Here is a 21,798-nt window from a genome sequence, read left to right on the forward strand (position 1 = left end):
ACATGGGCAACCCAGGTTGGGGGTGTCGCTGGCTCGGTTTGCGCCGGGCGCTGGGACAGGGGCGTTGCGGGCTTGGGTTGGTGCATCCCAGACACCTCCTGGGCGTGAGGCTCTGTCCCGTCTAGTGGCACCAAGGCCACTTAGAGATGAATGAGTCTGCTACAGCCGTAGCTACCAGCCAGCTGGCTTTCGCCTCCTGCGGTAGAGGCTCCGGCACTAAGCTTCAGAGGTCCCAGGTTCAATCCCGCCCGCCAACTACCGGGGTCTGCCAGCCTTACGCTGGGTTTGCGCCGGGCGCTGGGATGGGAGTGTCGCAGGCCAGGTTTGCCCCGGGCGCCAGGACATCGCAGGCCGGGTTTGCCCCGGGCACTGGAACGGGGATGTCGCAGGCTGGGTTCGCACCAGGCGCCGGGATGTCGCAGGCCGGGTTTGCCCTGGGCGCTGGGACGGGGACGTCGCAGGCTGGGTTTGCGCCGGGCGCTGGGACGTCGCAGGCCGGGTTTGCGCCGGGCGCTGGGACGTCGCAGGCCGGGTTTGCGCCGGGCGCTGGGATGTCGCAGGCCGGGTTTGCCCTGGGCGCTGGGATGTCGCAGGCTGGGTTTGCCCTGGGCGCTGGGACGGGGATGTCGCAGGCTGGGTTTGCACCGGGATGTCGCAGGCTGGGTTTGCCCTGGGCGCTGGGACGGGGATGTCGCAGGCCGGGTTTGCGCCGGGCGCTGGGTTGTCGCAGGCCGGGTTTGCCCCGGCGCTGGGATGTTGCGGGCCGGAGGCATCGCAGGCCGGGTTTGCCCTGGGCCGGGGGCATCACAGGCTGGCTTTGCACCGGGATGTCGCAGGCCGGCTTTGCCCCAGCGCCGGGACGGGGGCGTTGTGGGCTCGGGGAGCGCTGGGAGCTGGCGGTGGCAGTCCCTCGGCTAGGGAGACGTAGCGCTCAGAGCCTCGCCCGGGGGAGGTGTCAGAATCAGCAATGGCCCCGTGCTCGCGGCCCATCCCCTCACCGGGGGGAGGCAGGACCCCCACGCAGGCCCCGGCTGCCCGGCGTGCGTGAAATTGGGCGGGGGGTGTGTGTTAATTTGGACTGAGCCTCTGGAGTCGTGGCAGGGGGAGGCGTCTTCTCCCTCCTGGCCCTTCGGCTGCAGCCTGGGGGCCAGCTGGGTGCAGCGTTTCCGCAGCGCCTGCTGCCGGCGGGGTTTGCTCTGAGGTTTCACGCCCAGGCTCCTGGCGAAGGCAGCAGGAATTCCCCCCCTCCCCGAGCTGCAGGCGCTTGCGGCTAAACCGATCCGGTGCCGCAGCTGGGCGGCCCTCGCCTGCAGCAGAGGATGACTCAGGGCTCGAGCAGCGGCCGCTCCGGGGTCCCCGGCTCCATCCCCCGCACTCGGGCATTTCTACTCGGAGCAGCGGCCGACGCCCAGGGCCCCGGCTCGGCCAGAGCCTGAGCACCAGCGTGGCAGCCTGTGCCAGCCGAGCCGAGCCAGGCCAGGCCAGGCTTTTGCAGGGCCAGATTTCACAGCAGCGCAGCTCCCGGCTGACTGCATCGAAGGAGTTTTGTCTGCTGTCCCGGGAGCTTGAAATTCGGGCCTTTAACTGCTGGGCCCGGCCGGTCCTGACTCTGCACCGGGGTTTCGAACGGTCTCTGCTGCAGCACAGGGGGGCGGCCAGGCCGGGGACTCGGGTTCGCTTCCTGACTCGAGGCGGGAAGCGGCCGAACTCCTGGGCTGCAGCCGAGCGTGTGCCAAGGCCCGGCCCGGCTCGGGGTCCCTGGCGGGGTCATGGAGTTTACGCCGCCCCACCTCGGGGGTGTGTGTGTGCGCCTGTGTGTGTGTGTGTGTGTGTGTGTGTGTGTGTGTTTGCACACTCGACATGCCGGGGCCCGGTGGACCCTCACGGCCTGGCAAAGGGGCCGGCGCTCCTCCCCTGCCCCACTTCCCTTCCCGCTCTGCAGGCGCCTGCCAGCACAGGCCGGGCATGCAGCCAGGGCCCTCCCCCGGGCAGGAGGAACCAGCGGGGGTGTGTGTGTGTGTCCGAGTGTGTGTGTGGTGGGGGGTGTTTAGAAATAGCTCAGGAGAGTGAGGGGCCGGACAAGAGCTTGGTCCTTCCATTTGCAGCGACTCATTTCCGGCTCCGCCGGGGCTGGTCCTTTTACAGCAGCATCAAATAAAACATAATTTTGAAGCAAGAGGCGAGTGTGACACTGCAGGTCACTGGGGGCACGGCCGGGGGCCCCGGGGGGGGCTGCTAACACACCCCACAGCGCTCCCCGCCCTCCCACGGCCTCCGAGGGGGGTGCCGTTTGCTGCGACGGGGCAGGGGGCCTGCGAACTGGTGGGGTTTCTGTGTGAGCGTGTCCGGGGGGGGGGTCTGCATGTCCAGGGGGGGTTATAGCATGTGTCTAGGGGGTGTTTGGGGCTGTGTCAGGGGACTGGTCCAGGGGTCTGCGTGTCCAGGGGTTATAGCATGTGTCTAGGGGTGTTTGGGGGCTGTGTCGGGGACTGGTCCAGGGGGGGTCTGCGTGTCCGGGGGGGGGGTTATAGCATGTGTCTAGGGGGTGTTTGGGGGGCTGTGTCGGGGGGACTGGTCCGGGGGGGTCTGCGTGTCCGGGGGGGGTTATAGCATGTGTCTAGGGGATGTTGGGGGCTGTAGGGCTGTGTCTCCGGGGGTCTGCGTGTCCAGGGGTTATAGCATGTCTAGGGGGTGTGGGGGGCTGTGCGGGGGCTGCGTGTCGGGGGTTATAGTGTCTAGGGGATGTTGGGGGCTGTAGGGCTGTGTCTGGGGCTGGTCCGGGGGTCGAGATGGCCGTATGTCGAGAAGGGATGTTTGGGAGGGTGGCTCTAGCTGGGGCGTCGAGGATGTTTGTGTGGGGCTGGTGGTCATGGGGTATCTAGGGAGTTATTTATGGGGGTGCTCTGCGGCCGCCCGTCTCTGGCCCTTGGCTCCCAGAGCCCTGGGGGGGTGGGGCGGGATTATCACACCAGGGCCCCACGGCCTGCTGGGATGGCCCCCCCTACACAGGTCCCAAAGGGCTTAGGGGGCTTGTGGGGGGCACAGATCCCTATGTCCAGGCTGGAGGGGTTCCAGGGGGGTTTAGGGGGTTTGTGAGGGGCACAGATACCTACATCCAGGTTGGAGGGTTCCCGGGGGGGGCTAAGGGGATATGGGGGGCACAGATCCCTATCTCCAGGCTGGAGGGGTTCCCAGGGGTTTAGGGGTTTGTGAGGGGCACAGATACAGAGACCAGCATCCAGGTTGGAGGGTTCCCGGGGGGGGCTAAGGGGATATGGGGGGCACAGATCCCTATGTCCAGGCTGGAGGGGTTCCAGGGGTTTAGGGGTTTGTGAGGGCACAGATACCTACATCCTGGTTGGTGGGGTCCCGGGGGGGGCGCGGGGGATATGGGGGGCACAGATCCCTATCTCCAGGCTGGAGGGGTCCCGGGGGGCTTAGGGGGTACTTGGGGGGCACAGATACAGAGACCAGCAGCCCCGTGCTGATCAGGGAGGTGAGTGGGTCTGCGCCAGGCACAGGGTCCTGTGCCCAGAGGTGAGGGGCTGCCGACAGCCGATCACGCCCCGCTCGCCCCCCCTCCCCATCACAGGTGGGGGGGCAGGGAGCTCCCCTCCCCCCCCCCCCCCCCCCCAGCCTCAGGGCGGCAGGTTGACCCTTTATTTGCGCCTTTCTTCACTATCAAACCGCCCCAGCCCGAGGTTTCGGCTCCTCGGGCTACCGGCGCCCATTCCCCACCGGCCCCGACGTGCCAGGGGATTTCATCCCGGCTCGGATGTGGCGGGAGGTCCGGCCGGGGCCCCGGCCGCCGGGGGGTGACGCGGGGCGAGCAGGGACCGGCTGGGGCCCCAGGCGGTGGCGTGGGGCGAGCGGGGGCCGGAGGCACCGATGGGGAAGGGTCTCCAGACACCCGCCCGCCGGCTCCCCCGCGGCCGGGCCGGGAGCTCCGTCTCCATTGCCCCCGGGGCTGCCCCCTCAGTGCACAGGGACCGTTACCGCCCCTCGCCGGGGGCCCCCCCGGGCTCGGCCCCCACCAGCTCCCACTCCTCGGCACTCAACACCCGGTAGTTGAGGCTCCGGTAGCGGGAGACGTCCCGGCTGCGGCTCGCCCGCACGGCCTCGTAGATCTTCCTGAGCACGGGGGGCGGAGGCTCGAAGCCGCCCAGCCGTGCCAGCTCCTGGCAGTAACCCCACTGCCGCCCGCCCAGGCGGTGGAAGTGCTGGGGGGCCCCGAGGTGCTGCCGTAACTCCCCCTCGGCGGCCGCCTGCAGCTCGGCGGCGGGGGGCAGGCGGCAGGTGCCCGCCAGCACCGCCAGGCAGAAGAGCAGCTGGCAGTGGAAGTGGGGGAAGGGGCAGATCTGCTGGCAGAGCCCAATGAAGAAGAGGCCGGGATGGCGCGGCGGCAGCAGGTGCCGGTACAGTGGTGTCACCGTGTGCTCCGTCAGCCGCAGGCCCAGGCGGGCGGGCGCCAGGAAGGGGAAGTGGTACCGGTAGCCGGTGCAGAGGATGAGGACGTCAGCCCGGTGCTCGGCCCCGTCCCCGAACTGCACCGTGGCCCCCGCCACGCCCACCGCCGGCGCCGCCTGCAGCACGTTCCCGGGCAGCCCGGGCAGCGGGGGCTGCCGGTGGCTCAGGACCACCCGCCGGGCCACGGGGGCCAGCTGGAGCGCCAGGTCCACGCCGGACGGGCCGGCCCCCAGCAGCACCACGGTGCGGCCCGCGAAGGGCTCCGGGCAGCGGTAGTCGTGGCTGTGCAGCAGCCGGCCTGCGGGGAGGGAGAGGGGGCTGAAAGGGGGAGCGGCGGGGGTGCCCCCGCCCCACGGAGCGGCTCCCTCCTGCGGGCGGCCCCTTCCCCACGCCCGGAGCCCAGAGCGAAGGGCGGGTCACAGGAGACGGACTCCCCCGCAGGCTCCTACCTGGGAAGGTCTCCAGGCCGGGGATGGGGGGGACGAAGGGGTCGGCGTAGTGACTGCACAGGGAGCAGAAAGAGGGACCCCATTAGTGCTTCCCTGGGGCCTGGGGGGGGCAGTTTACTGACACAGCCCCCCCCAGGGAGGGGGATTCCCCAAACTCCAGCCCAGGACTGGAAGTTTGCTCACCCCCCGGGGAGGGGGGTTTCTGGGGCTCCCCCCTGACACCCCATGACTGCCCCCCACCCCCTGGGCTCCCCCACAGCCACCCTCTGCACGCACCCGGGGGAGAGGCCTCCGCAGGGCAGGCCGCCCCCCGTCCCGCCCAGAGCCGGGGGAGCCTCCCCCCGACGCACCTACCCCGGCGAGTGACCCTGCTCAGCCCCTTTGCCCGCAGGGCAGGGGGGGTGCAGCAAACTGGGGGTGCCCCCCCCCACGCCATCGCCCGAGGGCCTCACCCGCTGCAGACCAGGACGGCGTCGAAGCGCTCGGTCGTCTGCACCGTCCGGTCCTGGGCCTGGCAGGCGGTGACGTCCCAGCCGCCCTCGGCCGGGCTCACGGCATCCACCCGCCACCAGAACTGGAAGGGGCGACAGGAGCAGGGTGGATCCAGGTGTGTGCATGCGGGGTGGGGGTGGGGGGGTGCAGGGGCCTTGGCTGGGCAGGGGCTGGGCTGTGTCCCTGGGGGTGGGTCACGTCCCGCCGGGTGACCACGTGTCCGGTTTTCGGGGCTAAGGTAGGTACTTGTCCTGGGGCACCGCTCTGCGCCTCGGAAGCAGCCAGCAGGTCCGGCTCCTAGGCAGGGGGCGGCCGGAGGCTCTGCAGCACGCACTGTCCCCGCCCCAAGCACCGGCTCCGCACTGCCATTGGCCGGGAACCTGCCTTAGCCCCTGTGCCGCTGACAGGGAGTCGCCTGAGGTAAGCCCACGCCCCAAGCCGCTGCCCCAGCCCTGAGCCCCCTGAGCCCCTTCCTGCTCCCCAAACCCCTCATCCCTGAGCCCCCCAAACCCAGAGCCCCCTCCTGCACCCCAACCCCCTGCCCCATCCCAGTGAAAGGAGAGAGCTGTGGGAGGGGGAATACAGTGAGCAGGGGGGCGCCTCGGGCAACGGGGTCGCTGGGGTGTTCGGTTTTGTGCTCATAGAAAGTTGGGAACTCTAGACCGGAGCCAGCTCCGTGCTCAGGCCCCGCCTCTGGGGGGCAGGCAATGGGGCCCCCCAGGGGTCCCTGCCCCCCCGGCCCCCCACTCACCCTGATGTGCTCTCGGACCCCGAAGTGGTCGGCGTAACGCTCCAGATAAGCCAGCACGTGCGAGTGGTGCAGGAAGGACGGCAGCGAGGGGTCGAAGGGGAAGTCGGGGAACGCCATCACCTCCTTGGGCAGGTTGGTCCTGGGGGGTGCGAACGCCGGTTAACGCCCCCCCCCTCGCCAGGCTGGATGCGCCGCCCTCCCCTTCCCTCCCCAGGTCCCCGTCCCTTCCTGCACCCCCAGGCCTGGCCCACGTGGGAACAGCTGCAGCGGGAAATGGGGCAGGTGGGGGGGGCAGCGAGGAGACAGACCCCCTGGGCTCAGGGGAGGGGATCCTCCCCCCCACACGCACACTTGGAGGCCTGAGAAGCGCCTCTGCCCCTGCCCGGTGCCCCGCGCCGGCTACCTGAGGTCCCGGTACATGCTGGACCCGACGGGGAGCCCGTCCGGTCCCTGCCCCGTCTCTTCCGTATAGACCCAGATGCCCCCCACGCGGCCGGACGCCTCGAACACCACGGGGGGCGCGAAGGACTCGGGGTGGGCAGCGAGGTGCCGGGCGGCGCACAGGCCGGCTGCTCCGGCCCCGATCACCGCCACCCGCAGCTTCCCTGGGGCCGTCATCCCGCAGCGCGGCTGGGAACAGGCAAAGCAGAGGGGAGGTGAGCTGGGGCCCAGGCCTCTCTCGCCCCCAAACCTCCCTGCAACCGCCACAGCCCCCCCCCCACGAGTTCCCCATTGCCCCTCAGCCCTAGATCACCCCCATAACTCCCCCCCCACCTCCTGGAGAGAACACGCTCCTACCCCGTTCCCAGGCACAAACCCTGCGTGGACTTTGGCCACATCTCACAGACACTCAGCACATTCCTCCCAGGCCGTGGGGGGAACTTAGGACGAGTTTGGCACCCGTATCCCCAGCACCTTCCCACCCCCGACAAACCAGTTACCCCGACGGGGTTCCCTCGCCCAGCTCCGGGGTAGGGGGTGGGGGCTATTGACAGAGGGAGCCCTCACCGGGCACCGAGATGCAGCTGCCTCTGGGGTGGAGGGGAAGGAGTATTTATAGAGAGCTACGGGACCTGGTTAAAAAAAAAAATGTAGAGAAGAGGGATTTTTTTTTTGTATGTTTCTGAAGCCTAGTCTGGAAACCTTGGGCGTATTGAGAAAAGTGGAAAAGAAACTAGTCTTGGAAATATTTTCTCTCAGCGAGAACAGTGCAAGAATTAGCAGAGTTACGTTGAAAATGATGTTTGAGCGCAGTGTGTCGAAAATGCTTCCGACTCCTAACCAGCCCGTGTTTACAGCGAATCCGCCGGTTCTCTGGGCCCAGGAGTCTCGTCTCTTCCTGCAGGAGCCTGGCCGGTCATTGGGGAGCCCGCAGGATCCCGCCGTCCTCCTTGGTGACCACAACGGGGATGTGGTCTCTTGGCACCATAGTTTCTCCTGTTTGCGAACAGGCGAAAAAACACACCGAGCGCCCCAATCCCAACCCTAGATCCTTTATACTTAGTTCAGCCAGACACGAAACAAGAGTGTGTCAGGTGCTAAATTATACACACTAGTAATAATGATGGCGATCAGCAAGTAACGAGCTATTTAACCGCCCCCCCGCAGCATTGTCTAGGTAGGTGACCCCCCCAGCTGTTTAGCAGGGAGCCCAGCGTGGCCAGGAATCCTGTTCCCAGCTGACACTGCGGGGGATGGTCCCCCCCGTGGGGCCAGGACCCCAGGAGGGAGCTGCCTGCCTGGGGGGGGGGGTGTCTCTAACCAGCACAATGGGGGGGTCTCAATCTCTTCACCCCAGGCGGGGGGGCTGCCCCCCAGCTGTGCCCTGGGGCTCCAGCAGAAGGGATCCCCCTCACCCTCCTACAGGCACAACTGGGGCTCAACCCCCCCCCCCCGCATGGCTCATTGCCCCCCCTCCTCAGCCCCACGACTCACCAGCTGCGCTCAGCCCCACGTGCCCCTTCCTGTGCAACACCCCCACAGCATGCTGGGAATTGTAGTCTTCTGCCTCCTGCCCAAACTTGGGGCCGAGTTGTGGGGTCCTGTGTCTGGCACCTCCCCCCCCGGGAGGCAGCAACCAGCCCCTTTCCCGGCGCCAGGATTGGGGCTGGTGACACTCGGGTGACCAAATATCCCGGTTTTATAGGGACAGCCCCGATTTGTGGGGCTTTTTCTTATCTAGGCTCCTATTACCCCCCCCCCCCCGGCTTGTTCACACTTGCTGGCTGGGCACCGTCGGTGAACCTGCACCAGCGTCTCCGTTTGCCTGGACGCGGCAGACAGAAACCACCACAACCGGGATCTCGCCCTGCCCCCGAAGGACAGCGACCCCGGCATCCACACGGGGCAGGATCCTGTGTGTATCCCCAGCCCCACACATGGGGTGTGTGTGTGTGTGTGTGGGGGGGGGGGTGATGATCTCTGGCATCCACACGGGGCAGTATCCTGTGTGCAGTACCCAACTGCAGCAGTGACCCCTGCTGGCCAACGGGGGTGTGTGTGTGGGTGTGGGTGTGTCGCTCTGAAGGCAGCCCCCCCCGGTTATCCCCCCCCCACACAGAGGCAGGGACCCCTGGGGGGGTAACTGAGGCAGCCCCCCCGGTTATTCCCCCCCCACACACAGAGGCAGTGACCCTGGGGTGTGTCGCTCTGACGGCAGCCCCCCCCGGTTCTCCCCCCCCACACAGAGGCAGTGACCCCTGGGGGGGTAACTGAGGCAGCCCCCCCGGTTATTCCCCCCCACACACAGAGGCAGTGACCCCTGGGGGGGTAAGTGAGGCAGCCCCCCCGGTTATTCCCCCCCCCCACACACAGAGGCAGTGACCCTGGGGGTAACGAGGCAGCCCCCGGTTATCCCCACACACAGAGGCAGTGACCCTGGGGTAACTGAGGCAGCCCCAGTTATTCCTCCCCACACACAGAGGCAGGGACCCCTTGGGGGGTAACGGAGGCAGCCCCCCCGGTTATTCCCCCCCCCCACAGAGGCAGGGACCCCTGGGCAGTGGGGGCTGCGCTGTGGGAGGGGACCAACCCCCGCCACCGGGGTTCTGCCCCTCCCGGCCCCGCCTCCAGTGTTTGACCCCGCCCCTGCCCAGACTCCGCCCCACGGGGAGTTCCGGCCCGGTCAGGGCAGCGTGAGGCGCAGCGGCTTCAGCGGGTGCCACTGAGCATGCGCCGTCCCAGCCTGGGCAGCCACCGCCGAACCCGCCTCCCGGGCCCGAGCCGGTGACGCCACGTCCGCAGGGCGGGGTCTGTACGGGACGGGGCTGGGGCCGGCCTGGGGCCCGAGCGGGCGGCCGCGCCCCGGGGCAGGCTGGGAGATGTAGTTCCTGGCGCACCGCGGGCCGGAAGTGACGTCACGATTGCTGATTGGCGGAGAGACTCCCGGGTGACGCCGCGCGCGGGGCCGGACCGAGACTCCCGGAGCTGGGGTGGGGAGGGGCAGAGGTGTGAAGGGGGCAGGGGAGGGGAGAGGGTGTGAAATGGGAGGGGGCAGAGGGTGTGAAATGGGGGCAGGGTGTGAAAGGGGGTGGGGGGAGGGGCAGAGGGTGTGAAAGGGGGCAGGGTTGGGGAGGGGCAGAGGTGTGAAATGGGGGCAGGGTTGGGGGAGGGGGAGAGGGTGTGAAGGGGGCAGGGATGGGGGAGGGGGAAGAGGGTGTGAAATGGGGGTGGGGGAGAGGGTGTGAAAGGGGGGGCAGGGTTGGGGGAGGGGCAGAGGGTGTGAAATGGGGGGAGGGTTGGGGGAGGGGGAGAGGGTGTGAAGGGGGGAGGGATGGTGGAGGGGCCAGAGGGTGTGAAATGGGGGTGGGGAGGGGGAGAGGGTGTGAAAGGGGGGGAGGGATGGTGGAGGGGGCAGAGGGTGTGAAAGGGGGGCGCAGGCCGGGGGGATGGAAAGCTGTCGCTGTGAATCCCTCTTAGCGCATGGGGAGCGAGGGGGGGGGCGGACGGAGGTTCGATCCCCCGGCTGCAATGATCCCATTAGAAGGATTCTGGTCCCCTTCCTGAGCCACGTTTCTGGTAGACGCGTGTTCATCCGGAGTCACTGCCAGGCAGAACAGGGAGTGACTCCAGATTAACCTGGGGGCAGATCAGATCAGGGCGTGTCCCTGTGGGGAGGGGGTTTCAGTTGTTGCCAGAGGGGGGGAAAGTGACTCAGTTTCTCTCCATCTCTTTCTCTGCTCAGGATATTGGGGTTGAGGTTCCTGGTTCAGATGCTGCTGCTCCGATTGTGGTTTGGGAGCCCAGGCTGAGCAGCTGCTGCTCCCCCAGCGGGATCGGGGCTGGGGAGTGACCGTGAGTGAAGCTGCCTCTGTGCCCAAGGTGAGGATTTTCTCCAGCTGGGGTGGGGAATCGCTCAGGCCGGGGCCTGCCCTTCCCAGGCTCCTTCAGGACCCACTTGCCTGGAGGAGCCCAGCCAACCCCACCCCCTGCCAACTGGCCGAGACTGATCAGCCTTCTGCATCAGTCCCAGGTGGCTCAGCTCCAGGGAGACAGGTGGTGGGAAGCAGAGACTGTGGAAATGGCAGAAGTGCTAAATGCCTTTTGTTTCTGTTGTCACCAAAAAGTTTAGCAGCAATCGGACATCTAACTTAATGAATGCCAGTGAAAATGAGGTAGGGTCAGAGGCTCAAACGGGGAAAGAACAAGTTAAAAATGACTTAGGTTAGATGTCTTCAAGTCACCAGGGCCTGATGAAATGCCCCCTAGAATGCTGAAGGAGCTGACTGAGGAGATCTCTGAGCTATTAGCGATTAGCTTCAAAAAGTCATGGAAGACGGGAGAGATTCCAGAGGACTGGAAAAGGGCAAATCTAGTGCCCATCTGTAGAAAGGGGAGTAAGGACAACCTGGGGAATTACAGACCAATCAGCTTCTTTTAATTCCCCGGAAAGATAATGGAACAAATAAGCAATCCGTTAGCAAACACCTAGAAGATAATAAGGTGAGAAGTAGCAGTCAGCATGGATTTGTCAGAAAATCGTGTCAAACCACTCTACTGTTTTTTTTCTGACAGGATAACAAGCTTGTGGCTAGAGGGGAAGCGGTAGACATGGTATATCCTGACTTGAGTAATGCTTTTGATACTGTCTTGCACGACCTTCTCCTAAACAAACTAGAGAAGTACAACTGAGACGGAACTACCATTAGGTGGGTGCGTAGCTGGTTGGAAAACTGTCCCCAGAGAGTAGTTCTCAGTGGTTCACTCTCAAGCTGGAAGGGCATAACGAGGGGGGTCCTACCGGGATCAGTTCTGGGTCCGGTTCTGTTCAATATCTTCATCAGTGATTTAGATATTGGCATAGAAAGGACACTTAAAAAATTTGTGGACCACACCAAGCTGGGAGGGGTTGCAAGTGCTTTGGAAGATGGGATTAAAATTTAAAATGATCTGGACAAAATGGTCTGAAGTAAATAGGATGAAATTTAAGAACATAAGAACGGCCGTACTGGGTCAGACCAAGGGTCCATCCAGCCCAGCATCCTGTCTGCCCACAGTGGCCAATGCCAGGTGCCCCAAGGGAGTGATCTCTCTCCTGCCATCCATCTCCACCCTCTGACAAACAGAGGCTAGGGACACCCTTCCTTACCCATCCTGGCTAATAGCCATTAATGCCCTTCACCTCCATGCATTTATCCAGTTCTCTTTTAAACGCTGTTATAATCTAGCCTTCACAACCTCCTCAGGCAAGGAGTTCCACAGATTGACTGTGCTGCGTGAAGAAGAACTTCCTTGTATTTGTTTTAAACCTGCTGCCCATTAATTTCATTTGGTGACCCCTAGTTCTTGTAATATGAGAACAAGTAAATAACTTTTTCTTATTCACTTTCTCCAGACCACTCATGATTTTATAGATCTGTATCATATCCCCCCTTAGTCTCCTCTTTTCCAAGCTGGAAAGTCTCAGCTTCTTTAATCTCTCCTCGTATGGGACCCGTTCCAAATCCCTAATAATTTTAGTTGCCCTTCTCTGACCAAATAAGGACAAATGTAAAGTGCTCCACTTAGGAAGGACCAATCAGTTGCACACATACAGAATGGGAAATGACTGTCTAGGAAGGAGCCCTGCCGAAAGGGATCTGGGGGTCAGAGTGGACCACAAGCTAAATGTGAGTCAACAAAGTAACCCTGTTGCAAAAAAAAAGCTAACTTGATTCTGGGCTGTATTAGCAGGAGTGTTGAAAGCAAGACACGAGAAGTCATTCTTCCGCACTCCTCTGTGCTGATGAGGCCTTAGCTGGAGTATTGTGTCCAGTTCTGGGTGCCACATTTCAGGAAGGATTTGGAGAAAGTTCAGAGAAGAGCAACAAAAATGATGAAAAGTCTATGAGGGAAGATTGAAAAACTTGGGTGTGTTTAGTCTGGAGAAGAGAAGACTGAGAGTTTTCAAGCACGTAAAAGGTTGTTACAAGGAGGAGGGAGAAAAATCGTTCTCATTAACCTCTCAGGACAGGACAAGAAGCAATGGGCTTAAATTGCAGCAAGGGAGGTTTAGGTTGGACATTAGGAAAAACTCCCTAACTGTCAGAGTGGTTAAGCACTGGAATAAATTGCCCAGGGAGGTTATGAAATATTGATCTCTGGAGATTTTTAAGAGCAGGTTGGATAAGACATCTCTCAGGGATGGTCTAGCAAATACTTAGTCCTGCCATAAGTGCAGGACCTCGCGAGGTCCCTTCCAGTCCTGTGAATTTATGCTTGTGCTGTTCTTTTGTACTCACCCATAGTTTTGAATATTTCTGTTGTTTGCATGACAGAGTCGAGAACATCCATCTGCGGGGAAAGAGCCGGGGGGGAACTGTGATGTGACGTGACAGTCCTGTTCTGACACATCCCCTTCTTGCCCTGACAGGCTGCAGTGTCACGTCCCATCCTTCCAGGGAGCAGGGAAGGGAAATGGCTGCCGTGGAGCCAGCTCAGGTAGGGATTATCGGGGAGTTGCTGGTGGGCTCCTGTTGGCGGGAGAAAGGCTGTAAAGACATAGGAGGTGGGTGCTTCTGGGGGTGGTCAGGAGCTGGGAGGGGGCAGGAAATACCCAGGGTGGAGAACGGGACGGGGAGAGGGTGTGACAAACCTGGTGGGATTAGTTTACGGTGGGGCCTAGATTCTAGCAACAGACCCATGCGGTTTGTGGGTGGAAATTCCCTAATTTATCAACCCCCCTGGACTGGGCTGGGGAAACGTACCAGCCTCCAATACTGGAGTCTGAACCTACTAGCCAGAGGGCAGCCCCCAGTGAGGCCCGGGGAAGACACCCCATCCCTTCCCATCCAAGTGCTGGCAGTGGGGAGGGTGTTGGGATTCCTGCCAGGGGGCCTGTCCCTGGACCCTGCTGGGGGCTCCATCTCCTGTATCAGCTTCCGGCTGGTAGGGGAGTGTTGAATGTTCAGACCTCTCCCATCTCTGTCTGCTAGAAGGGGCGAGGGGCTCTCTCTCTTTCTGCCCTCCCCCTGATGCCTCCTGGCTGCTCTGATGGGGAGGGGGTGGGATCCTGCCTGCCTCCCAGAGCTTCCATGTGATTGGCCCTCGCCCCTGTGACCGGTGGGGTTGTCACTGGGCAGCAGGTGCAGAGTGGGGGGCTCTTGCTCTTTCAGGGGCCGGTGACCTTCGAGGAGGTGGCTGTGTATTTCACCAGGGAAGAGTGGGCTCTGCTGGACCCCGCTCAGAGAGCCCTCTACAGAGATGTCATGCAGGAGAACTATGAGAACGTGGCCTCGCTGGGTAAGGAGTCCTGTCCCCTCGGTTCTTAGAGGGGAAATGAAGCGTGAAGGTTCACAAGGCACCCTCAGCGTTGCCCTGTTTCAGCGACACCCCGACAGGCCAGTGACCCATAGACCAGCGCTCGGCCCTCCCCGCTACAGAACACTTTGGGAGCAGAGCACAGGCGCAGGACAGCGCAAACGCTGACACCGTCTCTTTGCTAAGGCAAAACTTGGGGATAGATCCGATGTAGGGAACAGAAGCTGCCTCCCCCGGGCCTGCGCTCGGACCCTGAGCCTACTGCACACAGTCCATCTTGGACTTCCATAATGTCACCACCCCCTTACCCTTCCAGTGAGGATTCCTTCTGAGTCCTTGCCTTCACTTACCCCTCCCTGAGCCCCGGGGACCCCAGGCACGTATGGCACCAGCCCCTGCTGACAATCCTCGTGGCAAGAACACTCCCTTGTGCACCTTTATTGACGCTGCCTACACCGCTCTGCGCTGAAATGAGGAATACCTGTTGTGACGGGTTGGATCCCGGGAACCCCCTGGGAGCTGCCACCTGATGCGCCTAGATTACATGTGCCCCTGCTTTCCCTGCGAGCTCAGGACCCCAGCACCCTGCCTTGCTGAGCCAGACACGCCCGTCTGCTGCAACACAGACCCAGGGCCCGAGCCACGTGCCCCCAGAGCCGCAGGTTTAATTGAAAGCAAGTTACAGAACTGTTCCTGTCGTTAACACTCAGAAGCCCAACTCCCAACGGGGTCAAACCCCTAAATAAACCCTAAATAAATAAAGCGTATACAGGGTAAGCTCATAGATTGGTCGCCCTCAGTAACACTGACAGAGAGAGAGGCACAGCTGTTCCCCCCCCCCATGTTAATAAATACTCTGGGTTAATTAACAGGTAAAAAGTGATTTAATTAAATACGGAAAGTAGGATTCAAGTGGTTCCAGGTAGTAACAGACAGAACAAAGTGAATTACTAAGCAAAATAAAACACGCAAGCCTATGTCTAAGGCGTGAAAAAACACCCCCCTGAGCGCAACAAGTTACAGCGCTGCAAAGCGCCAGGGTAAACAGTGCCGCAGCGCTGGGAGTGTGGCTCCCAGCGCTGGGAGCTAATCCCCTCGGGGAGGTGGAGTACCTGCAGCGCTGGCGCCACGACCACACTCGCACTTTAAAGCGCTGCCGCGGGAGCACTCCCACGGCAGCGCTTTGGAGTTTCCGGTGTAGCCAAGCCCTAAGAAATTGAATACAGATAAAAACCTCACTCAATAAGCTTCCTTTTACACACTAGTCTCCTTCTAGTCTGGGTCCAGCAGTCACTCCCACCCCCTGTCGTTACTGTCCTTTCTTCCAGTTCTTTCAGGTATCTTTGAGGTGGAGATGCTCTCTCTTGAGCCAGCTGAAGACAAAATGGAGGAGTCTCCCAGGGGGTTAAATAGACTTTTGTGGGTGGGGACCCCCTCCTCTCTCCTATGCAAAGTCCAGCTCCAAGATGGAGTTTTGGAGTCACATGGGCAAGTCACATGTCCATGTGTCACCGAGTTCCTTACCAGCCAAGCCACATTCCTGGGAAAGCCCAGATGTGGATTGGCGGCTCCAAATTCATTGGTGGCTTAAGGGCTTCGTGATTGGGCCCTTACTGAGGGTCTGGCTACGCTTGCAGCTGTGCAGCGCTGGGTGTTAAACCTGTCTCCGTACAGCTGTGTAGGGAAAGCGCTGCAGTCTGTCCACACTGCCAGCTGCCAGCGCACTGGCGTGGCCACATTGGCAGCATTTGCAGCGGCATTGGGAGCGGTGTATTATGGGCAGCTATCCCAGCGTTCAAGTGGCTGCAACGTGCTTTTCAAAAGGGGGGGGGTGGAGTGTGACAGGGAGCGTGGGGGAAAGAGAGTGGATTTTTGGAGCCGACACTGTGTCAGCAGCTGCCTTGCAAGTTCTGACCCTCCTCCACCTCCTCTCACTCACTGAAAGCAAACAGCAGCTGTTTGTTTTTTTCTCACAGACCAGATAAGCAGCCGCTCCTCCAAACGGACCCTTCCCCTCCCCCCCACCGTGCCGCCTCTCTCTTCAAGCAAACATCAGCTGTGGGCCTTCCAAAGGGAGCCCCCCGCCTCTGCTCAGTCACAGCAAACAGCAGCTGTGTTTGGTGTTTTGATAAGCAGCTCCCAGAGCCCGGAGTTCACAACAAAACAAGGAGAGGAACCTTCATTTAAAAGGATTATGGGGCATTTCCGGAAGTCAATCACTGCGTAATAAGGTCACTCCCCGTTTACACTGGAGCACCAGCGTCTCAGCCACTCGGAGCGGCTGTTCTTCCTCTCGGGGAGGTGGAGTACCTGCAGCGCTGTAGCCACGGAGACCCAGCGCTGGATGTGCTTTGCCAGTGTGGACGGGGAGTGAGTTACAGCGCTGCGGGCGGCTTTATTGCGCTGTAACTCTGAAGTGTAGCCAAGGCCTGAGACTAGTGTTTTCTCAGGAAGCCGACCAACTGCTTCACTAAAACCTACTAAGAATCAGACAAGTACACAGCCAACCAATACAAAATGATACGTGCATACAAATAGGGTTAATAGATTCAGTGGATCATAACCTGTACGTAGGTATGTTACATGGCATATGTAGCATAAAACATATTCCAGTTATGGCATATATACACGCATAGATGGTTGGGGGCAGTCGGGGCGGAGGGGACAGGGCGCAGGGGGTGGTGGATGGGGCATGAGTCCCGGGGGGTGCCGTCAGGGAACGGGGGTGTTGGATGTGGTAGGAGTCCCAGGGGGACCGTCGGGGTGAGAAGCAGAGGGGTCAGATAGGAGTCAGGGGCCTGGCTCTTTGGAGAGGCACAGCCTCCCCTAACCGGCCCTCCATACAATTTTGGAAACCCGATGTGGCCCTCAGGCCACAAACTTTGCCCGCCCCTGCCTTATCCTCTCCTGCTTAGGGTAGGGAGAAGTAGTAACTGGCTTGTTCTGCAGCATGGGATGTTTAGGTTGGATCTCAGGAAAAACTTTCCAGCTGTGCGTATAGATAAGTACAGGAATACGTTCCCAAGGGAGGTTGTGGGATCCTGGTCGCTGGAGGTTTTGAAGAAGAGGTTAGACAGATGGTCTGTGTATACCGGGTCCTGCCTCAGGGCTGGAGGATGGATTAGCTGACAACTCGAGGTCCTTTCACCCCCTGTGTTTCTGTGATTTTATGATTCATGATCCTAGCCCTTCACTTCGACGTTGTCTCCCTCTGGAGAATGGGGGCTTTATTTAGTAGTTTTTTTAATGAAAAATATGCCTGGGTCAGCTTCCCTCTCAATGTGCTTTGTTAGTCACTGGGTGCGAAGGAGTGAAACAGGATCAAGAACTGTCCACATATGAATGTGTAATGACTGGGTCCGAGGGAAGCAGAACGTGAGAACACAAATATATTGCACTTTGCGATGTCTGTGCTGCCTCTGGGAGAGACCCTCCCAGCCTGGGTCCCCAGCCTGGCCTTGGCGAGCTGTATGTAACTGCGACTATGTTGTAGATTGGGCTGGAGCTCAGTCTCTGAAGCCTGAGCTGCAGCGTCTACACCAGCGGTATGTGTACCCCTGGGGTACGCAGAGGTCTTCCAGAGTTGCTACGGCAAAATCACTAGCCAAGTCAGTACAGAGTAAAATTTCATACAATGACTTGTTTATACTGATCTATATAATATACACTAAAATGTAAGTACAATATTTATATTCCAATTATTTAGTTTATAATGATATGGTAAAAATGAGCAAGGCAGCAATTCATGGTGTGCGGTGACACTTTTGTGTTTTATGTCGGATTTTGTAAGCAAGTCGTTTTTAAATGAGGTGTAACTCGGAGGTACGCAACACAAATCAGGCTCCTGAAAGGGGCACAGTAGTGTGGAAAGCCACCGGTCTACCCAGCTATTTCTAACGTGCTAGCACCTACAGTGGAGCACCCATAGGGAGACACATCTCAGAGAACCATTGTTACTGCACAAGTTGAGTAACTTCTTCTTTTGTGTGTTACCTGATCTCACTGGTTGTCTTTCCCCTGAGCAGGGTTCCCAGTTTCCAAACCCGATGTCATCTCCCAGCTGGAACGAGGGGAAGAGCCGTGGGCTCCAGATCGCCAGGGCTCAGAGGAGAGAGAGAACCTGGGAGACAGCTGCATGGGTGAGGGATCATTTAACCTTCTCAGTGTTTGAAGGAAACAGCGGGGATTCCCAGCAAAGACCTTGTGAGGTCTCTGGGTTCAGGATGGTCCCCAGCAGGTGTCCTATCCTCAGGGCAGATACTGTTCATGGCTTCCTACCCAGCCTAACTCCTGGCAGTAGTTCCCTCCCCAGACTCCCTTCTTCCTGAGTGTTTGGATGGGAACTGGATGCAGAATTGATCTTCTCCTCTCTCCCGTTTGGGGAAATTCAGTCCCTGATTTTTCTCCATCTTCAGCTACTCTCTTGGCTTGTTCTCCGCTTTTCCCTTCTGGTTTCTGAGGTTTTCCTTTCTCTGTCCCAGCAGGTGAGGGGGCAGTGAGAGAGACCGTGGAGCAGAAGCCTCAGCAGGAAGAGGAGCAAGTGGAAGCACATGGGGTGTTATTGCAAAGATGCAAAGGGAGTGTGTCCAGGAGTTGTGAGCGGGGAAGAGGCTCTCAGGGGCAGCACAGGTCAGAGAAGCGGCAGGGAAACCAGCCAGCACAGAAAGTTGGAATATCTGTTAATTATCGGGGAACTCACAAAGGCCTCAAGGAAGCCACGGCCCAGCAGAGAATCCTGACGGGAGAGAGAAATAACACGGGCTTTGAGAGTGGGAAAAAGTTCAGGAGGCGCTCACACCATCAGAGAATCCACTCCGGAGTGAGACCCTATGGATGCTGCGAGTGCGGGAAAACCTTCACTGAGCGCTCAACCCTTATTCGCCATCAAAGGATCCACATCGGAGTGAGACCCTATGGATGCTGTGAGTGCGGGAAAACCTTCACTGAGCGCTCAACCTTTATTCGCCATCAAAGGATCCACACAGGGGAGAAACCCTATGGATGCTGTGAGTGCGGGAAAACCTTCGCTCAGCGCTCACAACTTATTAGCCATCAGAGGATCCATACAGGGGAGAAACCCTATGGATGCTGTGAGTGCGGGAAAACCTTCACTGAGCACTCACGCCTTATTCGCCATCAGAGGAGCCACACAGGGGAGAAACCCCATGAATGCTGTGAGTGCGGGAAAACCTTTGCTCAGCGCGCACACCTTATTCGCCATCAGAGGATCCATACAGGGGAGAAACCCTATGGATGCTGTGAGTGCGGGAAAACCTTCACTGAGCACTCACGCCTTATTCACCATCAGAGGAGCCACACAGGGGAGAAACCCCATGAATGCTGTGAGTGCGGGAAAACCTTCACTGAGCGCTCACGCCTTATTCGCCATCAGAGGAGCCACACAGGGGAGAAACCCTATGGATGCTGCGAGTGCGGGAAAACCTTTGCTCGGCGCTCACACCTTATTCGCCATCAGAGGAGCCACACAGGGGAGAAACCCCATGAATGCCGTGAGTGCGGGAAAACCTTCGCTCGGAGCTCACACCTTATTCGCCATCAGAGGATCCATACAGGGGAGAAACCCTATGGATGCTGTGAGTGCGGGAAAACCTTTGCTCGGAGTTCACACCTTATTACGCATCAGAGGAGCCACACAGGAGAGAAACCCTATGAATGCCATGAGTGCGGGAAAACCTTTGCTCAGATCTCAGGCCTTATTTCACATCGGAGGAGCCACACAGGAGAAAAACCGTATGGATGCCGTGAGTGCGGGAAAACCTTCGCTCACTTCTCAAATCTTATTACACATCAGAGAATCCACACAGGGGAGAAACCCTATAAATGCCATGAGTGCGGGAAAACGTTCGCTCAGCACCCACACCTTATTGCCCATCAAAGGAGCCACACAGGAGAGAAACCCTATGGATGCTGTGAGTGCGGGAAAACCTTCGCTGGGAGATCAGGCCTTATTACACATCAGAGGAACCACACAGGGGAGAAACCCTATGGATGCCGTGAGTGAGAGAAATTCTTCCATCACGACTCTTCTCTTATGTATCACCAGAGAAGCTGCAAGGGAGACAAACACCATGAAAATCTCGTCTGGGTCTCAGAAAAGATTGTTTGTTTTTTCCTTTTGCTAATTCCCAAGCAGTGAACTTTGAGGCGGCATTTGTGGCTCCTTCACGTGAGTTGTCTGCTTTTCCCTTTTGCAGCTCACCTTTCCTTGGAGTGAAGTCCACGGTGTTTTTCATCAACCCCCTTGTCCTGCATCATGGAAGTGTGCGTCCCTCCAGGAATGTCCGTCAGCCCCAGGTGGGGGAGCCAGGAGTGACCTTTACTTGGTACGTGGAGGTTAAATCGACCTGGGCCTTGGCTCCACTAGGGTTTTCCGTGGAGTTAGCTAGATTGCGTTAGGGATCCTGATGTAAAAACACAACTAGTTTTTTCAATGGAGAAAACAGCCCATATAGCGGCCAGGGTAACGTAGCAAATCTCCTCACCACTGGACACAACCTCCGTCACTTTTCCTGGTCTAACCAAATTTAGAGCATCACGTTTATACTTTTCCTCTCACTGTGAAGTGATTGTTAGTCACCAGGTTCCCCCATTAGGGACAGATTGCCTCGTTCCCAGATTGCACTGGGTTCTGCCGAATAGCAGTTGGGTCTTGTACCCTTTCTCTCAATGTAAATATAACAGAGAAGGAGTGAGGATAGAGGGTGTGATGAAGTGGGGATTTTCCCTTGTTATGTTGTATGTGAGTCTTACTGTTGAGCCTATGTGAGTTTTACATGAATACTGTGTGTGCCTCAGTTTCCCTGTGTGCTGCACCAATACCTGGGTGCTGGGAATAGGGGTGCGTGACTGTGACGAAGTGGGAATGTTCTCAATGTTTTCTTTGAATACTGGGTGGGTGCCTGTGCCCCAGCAGGGAGTGGGGAGTGTTGACCTGGGAAGGTAGCAGGGGAGGTTTATTGGGACTGGCTACATTGGGGATGGGAGACTTTCCTTGAGGGAAGATACCTGAGCATGTAACATGAGAACCCAGGAGTGGGGTTGGAGCCAGGTAACACGTCTGCCCGGGAAACTGGACAGAGGCTGGGGAAGAGGCTGGAGGGAGTTTCAGTTTGGAGATGGCTGGGGAAATGGAGGGGAGCCAGACAGGGCTCTGGTCTTCCTGCCTCCCCAGAATGGACCCGGCCGAGGGGTCCGGTTTGCTGTACCTACAAGCTCTGTTTTAGTCCATGTTCCTGTCATCTAATAAACTTCTGTTTTACTGGCTGGCTGAGAGTCACGTCTGACTGTGGAATTGGGGTGCAGGACCCTGTGGCCCCCCCAGGACCCCACCTGGGCGGACTCGCTGTGGGAAGCACACGGAGGGGCAGAGGATGCTGAATGCTCCGAGGAGAGACCCAGGAGGTGAAGCTGTGGGAGCTTCTTGCCCTGCAGACAGTCTGCTCCAAGGGAGAGGAGGCTCCCCCAGAGTCCTCCCGGCTTCGTAGGGAGCAGTTCCAGAGCATCACCCGGGGACTCCGTGACACCATTAGAATTGATCTTCTCCACGTTCCACCGCTCAATGTGTCCTATCATTCAGGGTTCTCAGCCCTCTGTTTGTGGATCACAATTTCTTTTCTTTGCTCCTAAACAGTAATTTAGGGCCTGAGATGAAAGTGTCACCGACCTGGATGGACCTCAAATACAGTGAGATCATTTGGAGTTGAAATCCCAGTTTCCAACCGCTGGCAAAGCCGGTTGTAGGACTTTTCCTATGCAGATGGGATTCTTTGGAGATGGGGAGGCTGGCTGGCTGGTTGGTTTTTTTCCATTACGGCGATGCTAGAACTTGCGTCTGACGAAGTGGGCATTCACCCATGAAAGCTTATGCCCCAATACGTCTGT

The 21,798-nt window shown here is 59.5% G+C and overlaps 3 protein-coding genes and 1 long non-coding RNA gene across 7 annotated transcripts in view; 3 read left to right on the forward strand and 1 right to left on the reverse strand.

The window, feature by feature from the left end:
- Positions 1–119: 119 nt before the first annotated feature.
- Positions 120–1,806, forward strand: LOC120381935 (elastin-like). Its single transcript, XM_039500111.1, has 2 exons — positions 120–585; positions 797–1,806. Exons 1-2 carry the CDS (start codon positions 147–149, stop codon positions 916–918), a joined length of 561 nt encoding a protein of 186 aa, XP_039356045.1. The 5' UTR covers positions 120–146; the 3' UTR covers positions 919–1,806.
- Positions 1,807–3,663: 1,857 nt separating this feature from the next.
- Positions 3,664–8,088, reverse strand: LOC120381843 (flavin-containing monooxygenase FMO GS-OX4-like). Of its 2 annotated transcripts, XM_039499994.1 has the most exons (6): positions 7,390–8,088; positions 6,563–6,789; positions 6,160–6,298; positions 5,369–5,490; positions 4,917–4,969; positions 3,664–4,765 (listed from the first exon to the last, which is right to left on the reverse strand). In XM_039499994.1, the coding sequence occupies exons 2-6, from the start codon at positions 6,775–6,777 to the stop codon at positions 3,993–3,995; spliced, it is 1,302 nt and encodes a 433-aa protein (XP_039355928.1). In that variant the 5' UTR covers positions 6,778–6,789; positions 7,390–8,088; the 3' UTR covers positions 3,664–3,992. The 2 variants fall into 2 exon arrangements, with proteins under 2 accessions (XP_039355928.1, XP_039355929.1); XM_039499995.1 differs by lacking the exon at positions 7,390–8,088 and having other exon boundaries at positions 6,563–6,828.
- A 1,399-nt stretch (positions 8,089–9,487) lies between these two features.
- On the forward strand, positions 9,488–13,138 carry LOC120381981. Of its 3 annotated transcripts, XR_005588205.1 has the most exons (4): positions 9,488–9,547; positions 10,343–10,479; positions 11,173–11,306; positions 12,915–13,138. It is a non-coding gene; the product is annotated as an uncharacterized LOC120381981 (long non-coding RNA). The 3 variants fall into 3 exon arrangements; XR_005588203.1 differs by lacking the exon at positions 9,488–9,547 and having other exon boundaries at positions 10,034–10,479; XR_005588204.1 differs by lacking the exon at positions 9,488–9,547 and having other exon boundaries at positions 10,034–10,479; positions 13,010–13,138.
- Positions 13,139–13,557: 419 nt separating this feature from the next.
- Positions 13,558–21,798, forward strand: part of LOC120381973 (zinc finger protein 850-like) — a 754,134-nt gene continuing 745,893 nt past the window's right edge. Inside the window, exons 1-3 of the mRNA XM_039500144.1 lie at positions 13,558–13,878; positions 17,922–18,035; positions 18,378–19,910. Of these exons, the coding sequence (XP_039356078.1) occupies positions 13,845–13,878; positions 17,922–18,035; positions 18,378–19,910 (1,681 nt within the window). The 5' untranslated portion in view covers positions 13,558–13,844. The remainder of the gene's footprint in view (positions 13,879–17,921; positions 18,036–18,377; positions 19,911–21,798) is intronic.

This window comes from Mauremys reevesii, linkage group 14 (genome assembly GCF_016161935.1).
Source record: "Mauremys reevesii isolate NIE-2019 linkage group 14, ASM1616193v1, whole genome shotgun sequence".
Classification (NCBI taxonomy): domain Eukaryota; kingdom Metazoa; phylum Chordata; order Testudines; family Geoemydidae; genus Mauremys; species Mauremys reevesii.

Coding starts and splice junctions, on each gene's coding strand:
- LOC120381843 (XM_039499994.1), bottom strand. CDS start 6,777: ATGACGGCCCCAGGGAAGCTGCGGGTGGCGGTGATCGGGGCCGGAGCA. Junction 5,491..6,159: donor GGGTCCGAGAGCACATCAGG/GTGAGTGGGGGG, acceptor CGCCCCTTCCAG/TTCTGGTGGCGGGTGGATGC. Junction 4,766..4,916: donor CGGCCTGGAGACCTTCCCAG/GTAGGAGCCTGC, acceptor CCCTCCCCGCAG/GCCGGCTGCTGCACAGCCAC.
- LOC120381935 (XM_039500111.1), top strand. CDS start 147: ATGAATGAGTCTGCTACAGCCGTAGCTACCAGCCAGCTGGCTTTCGCC. Junction 586..796: donor GTTTGCCCTGGGCGCTGGGA/TGTCGCAGGCTG, acceptor TTTGCCCTGGGC/CGGGGGCATCACAGGCTGGC.